We start from the raw sequence: 4,299 nt of genomic DNA on the forward strand, positions 1-4,299 counted from the left end.
CGCAGCACTGCAGCACGGCTGGCGCTGGGGGCGTACGGCGCGCGGCAGCAAGCTGAGTTCCTGCAGCTGGTGGCAGAGTTCAAAAAGGAGTACTTCCACTTGCTGGGGTTTGCTGCTCTTTGTCTCAGCCACCTGCCGCAGAGTCTTCCCGCGCTGGCCCTCTTCGTGGATCGTTTGCTGCTGCCGCTGCAGGACGCGCTGCGCAGCATAGCTTCTGTGTCTGCGCGCTTCAAGGGCTTCTCTGTGGCGCTGGCGCAGCAGCAGCTGCTGGGCTGGGTGCAGCAGCTCAGCGCGCTCGACGCTGCGCTGCTGCAGCAGCTCCCGGGCGGCAGCCACGCCCTCAACACGCTCAAGGCTGCTTCCAACTACGAGGCCACTCTCGAGGAAACGGAGAGCAGCTACGGCAGCCAGGAGGGCGAGGAGGCAGCAGCAGCTCTCAACAGCCAGCTCTGACCCGCCGCTGCAGCGCCGCGCGCGCCTGCTGCGGCGCAGCTGCTGCAGCGGCCGCTGCAGCACGCCGCGCGCGACGCGCAACGAGCTGCAGCAGACCGCAGCGCCGCAACACGCGCTGCAGCAGCGAGGGCAGCCCAGCACCCGCCAGCGGCAGCGCAAGCTCCTGCTGCAGCTCATGCAGCAGCACCAGCACCAGCACCACCAGCAGCTCCTGCTGCTGCTGCTGCGGGGGCGCCGTGGCGTCCGCCGCAGCCCCATCGGCAGAGCCCGCTCTTGGCGAAGATGAGAATGCAGGCGATGTGCAAAGAGGTGCAGCAAAGCCACCAACGAAACAGAGCAACCGCGCTGCGGTGACTGCAGCTGGAGAAGCAGCTGCAGCGCCAGCTGCAGCGGCAGCAGCAGACGCTGCGGTGGTCACCTTAGTAGTACCGAAACGACAGGAAACAGCGGCACGCGTAGCAGCTGCACCGGCAGCCGCCAGCTCTGCAGCAGCAGCAGCAGCAGCGGCAGCAGCCACAGTGCCCTGTAAGCAACGTACTTTCAGGCGGGGCCACGACCTGAGCTAGAAGTAGTACGAAAGGGCCTGCTGGGCCCTCAGGTACTCAGTTTGAAATAGTCTTTCGCGCATGCAGCAGCGCGTGGGGCGGGGAAGTTAGTCAGTGAGGGCTCTTCGCGCTGCTGCTGCGCTGGCGCTGCAGCAGCTGCGGTGTACGTACAGCTTTCCAGTGGCGCCTCCCAGCAGGGAGTCGCGGAACGAACAAACTTTGTGCTCCTTGTAGCTACCATTTATATCTCTGACAGCTTCACTGAACTTTTTCGGCCGTGGAGGCCCCCAGACACTCTTTTAGCTCCTCAGCACTAGCGAAAAAAAAAACGAAAGCTGCACTGAGTCGTTGCTGGCTAGACTAGGCAGAGAGCCAGGCTAGGCAGTAGGAGTGCGGGTTGAAAGCGACGCAGCAGCAGCAGCAGCAGCAGCTGCTGCTGCTGCTGCTTAGTGTACAAAAGCTCTCAATAGGACCACCGGCCCTGCAGCTGTACGTACACCCCAACGCTCAGTCGTCTGGCAGGGGCCCCACTTGAGGAGCTTTGAGGCCCTTCACAGCTAGGGTAAAGGACTCCACCTGCTGCATGCAGCTCTCAAAGTCTGCAGCAACTGCCGCCCAAAGCGCCTGCAAAAACAGCAGCAGCAGCAGCAGCGGCAGCGGCGGCAGCAGCAGCGGCGGCAGCAGCAGCATCAGAAATGGCCCCGTTACAGGCGCTTTTGCTGCTGCTGCTGCAACGCAGCAGCAACTGCGCTGTTGCAGCGACAGCAGCAGTGAAACGGAAGCAGGAGCGGCAGCAGCTGGACAACAGCAGCAAAACACCAGCTGCTGCAGGAACTTCAGCCTAAAAGCCTTCCTTACCTCAAGGGAAAAGCCCGACGATAGAAGCGCAGCACTTGCTAGGGACTCGTAGACGTCCCCAAGCTGCTTAATCCACTTCGGCGCATTGCTGCTGTTGCTGCTGCTGCTGCTGCTGCTATCATCCCTGGGTTGTGCAGCAGCAGCAGCAGCAGCAGCGGGAGTGTTGTGAGGGAGCGTCAAGCGTGAGATCAGTTCTGCTGCTTCCCGCGCGAAGTCCTCTTCAGGGGGCAGTTGGACGAGCCGCTGCACAACATGCTTCTTCTTGGTGCTGCTGCAGCGGCGGCAGCAGCAGCAGCAGGGGCCCCCAGCCCGCAGCCCGCAGCCTGCTGCTTCTGCCTGCTGCCACAGGCACGCCAGAAGGCTGCTTCCGGGGGGGGGCCCCTCCCCACAGGCCCCATCCCCGGGGGGCCCCAAGCAGAGACACAATTCGAGCTGGGGGGCCCCTTGCCCGCTCTCGACGATGAGAGAGTCCAGGGGCACTCCTGCTGCATGCAGCCTGCGCAGCAGCAGCAGCAGCAGCAGCAGCAGCTTGGGTTCCTTGTGAAACTGTCAAGTGCCATGGCAGTGTAAGACGAAGCGCTGCAGCAGCTGGCCCTCGCTGGCAGAAACAGCAGCGGGCTGGGAAGACAGTGGAAAAGCAGCAGCAAACATCCTTTTGCTCGAAAAGCAAAACACCAAAATGAAGCAGAAGCAGAAAAGTGAGGAGCAGCGATACGCAGCAAGCTGGAGGCAAGCCCGATGTGTACATACACCTCCAGCGGCACAGCAGCAAGGGGAAACATGAATTCCCGGCAAATGGCGAAAACAAAAAAGACACAAAGAGCAACAGCAGGACACAAGTCTGCAGCTGAGACTCGAAAAGCTGCATGCATAAGCTGAGGAGTTCCAGCTGCTGCTGCTGCTAGTGAGTCTGCGGAGCAGCAGCAGAGCGGCTGAGGCACTCGAAAGCTCAAATCACTTTGCTTCTTTTGAATTCCTTTAAAAAGCCAAACCAATAAGACTTTTCCCGCAGCTGCTGGGCACCTGCGGATCATCTTGGCAGCAAAAAATGCATTCGAAACCAAAATGCTTCTCGCCATTGTCAGGGGCCCCTCGCGGGCTTCTGGAAACCTCCAGAAGAGCCACTCCGACACCAGCAGGCTCAGCGCAGAGTCCCCCAGAAACTCCAGCAGCTGGTAATTTTCTTGGGGGCCCCCTTGGGGGCTCCCTTGGGGGACCCCCGGCACCTGCAGCAGGCTTGCAGCCACAAGGCCTCAGGGCTTCACCAGATAGACTGGGCTCTTAAAGCCGCAGCGCAAACAGACTCACACAGCACTGCAGCAAAGCAGCTAAGAGTAGGGAGACTTGCAAAGCTGTAACAGACTTGCCGTAGGGGCCCCAAATGGCCTTCTATCTAGGGGGGCCCCTGCTGCGCTGCTGCGCTGCTGCTGCGCTGTTGCGCTGCTGCTGCGCTGCTGCGGCGTGCGTTGCTGACCTCTGCTGACCGGGCGAGAGCCACGAGGCGGGGACAGAGGCCCCTTTCCTTCCAAAATGCTGCAGCTGTTTTGCAGTCTAGTGCTTCTTGGGAGTAGCAGCAGTTAAGGAGGTCCCGCGCAGGGGCCAGCCACAAGTCTGAGACAGTCTGTTCTGAAATGCTGCTACCAGCCCCGCTGCTGCTGCAGCAGGAAGCCGGAATCGCAGCAGCCTGCGGCTTGCTGCTGCCTTCGCGGGGCCCCCTCAGCAGCTGCTGCAGCAAAACAGCCACTCGGCGGTCGGGGTGCAGCGGAGTGTGGGGCACTCCTGCTGGCAGCAGCAAAGTGCAGAGAAAGTCCTCTTCTTCTGCCTGTTCAAATGTGTCTTTGGGGTCTCTGGAGGTCCCCTGGGGGCTCAGTGGGGGCCCGCAGCAAATGGCTGCAGAGACTGCTGCTGCAGCAGACAAGACATTAACCACGGGGGGCAGCTGCTTCGCCTTGAGGCCCCTTTCAGGAGGCTCTTGGGACTCCCCGGCGCCAGTGTGGGCCTGGGGCCCCTTCCCAGGCGCTGGGGGCCCCCCCTGCAACACGAACTGCCCAATGAAGGCTGCAGCAGCCAGGAGGCCCCTGAAGGAGCCGGGGGGCCCCTGCGAGCGCTGGGGGGGCCCCCCGAGGGGCGCAGCCTGCATGGGGCCTTGCTGAGCCTCCGAGGGGCCCCGGGGGCCCCCCAAAAGGCCCCTGTTGGACAAGTAGAAAGCTGCGGTGATGGCCTCCATGGCGTCCGCGAGCATCTTGGGGGAAAGGACTTGTTCTCTGAGCCCCGCAAGAGCAGCAGCAGGAATGAAAGGCCTCGAAAGCATGTAGCCCGCGAGGCCCAGCCCGCGGGCGCAGCTGTGGAGGTGGCAGTTGGAAACAAAAGAGCTTTTTTGCTGCGTCAGGGGCCCCTCAGCCTCCCCCCCGAAGTTGCTCAAGAAGCAAAATGCTGCAGCCAC

The 4,299-nt window shown here is 62.1% G+C and overlaps 1 protein-coding gene across 1 annotated transcript; it reads right to left on the reverse strand.

The window, feature by feature from the left end:
- Nucleotides 1-1,505: 1,505 nt before the first annotated feature.
- ETH_00035385 (uncharacterized protein) lies at nucleotides 1,506-4,167 on the reverse strand (the record flags this gene model as incomplete). Its single annotated transcript, XM_013378886.1, has 4 exons — nucleotides 1,506-1,622; nucleotides 1,857-2,352; nucleotides 2,880-3,082; nucleotides 3,331-4,167. 4 exons carry the CDS (start codon nucleotides 4,165-4,167, stop codon nucleotides 1,506-1,508), a joined length of 1,653 nt encoding a protein of 550 aa, XP_013234340.1.
- Nucleotides 4,168-4,299: the final 132 nt, after the last annotated feature.

The sequence above is a fragment of the Eimeria tenella genome, genomic scaffold, assembly GCF_000499545.2.
Source record: "Eimeria tenella Houghton genomic scaffold, Eth_scaff1123, whole genome shotgun sequence".
Lineage (NCBI taxonomy): Eukaryota > Apicomplexa > Conoidasida > Eucoccidiorida > Eimeriidae > Eimeria > Eimeria tenella.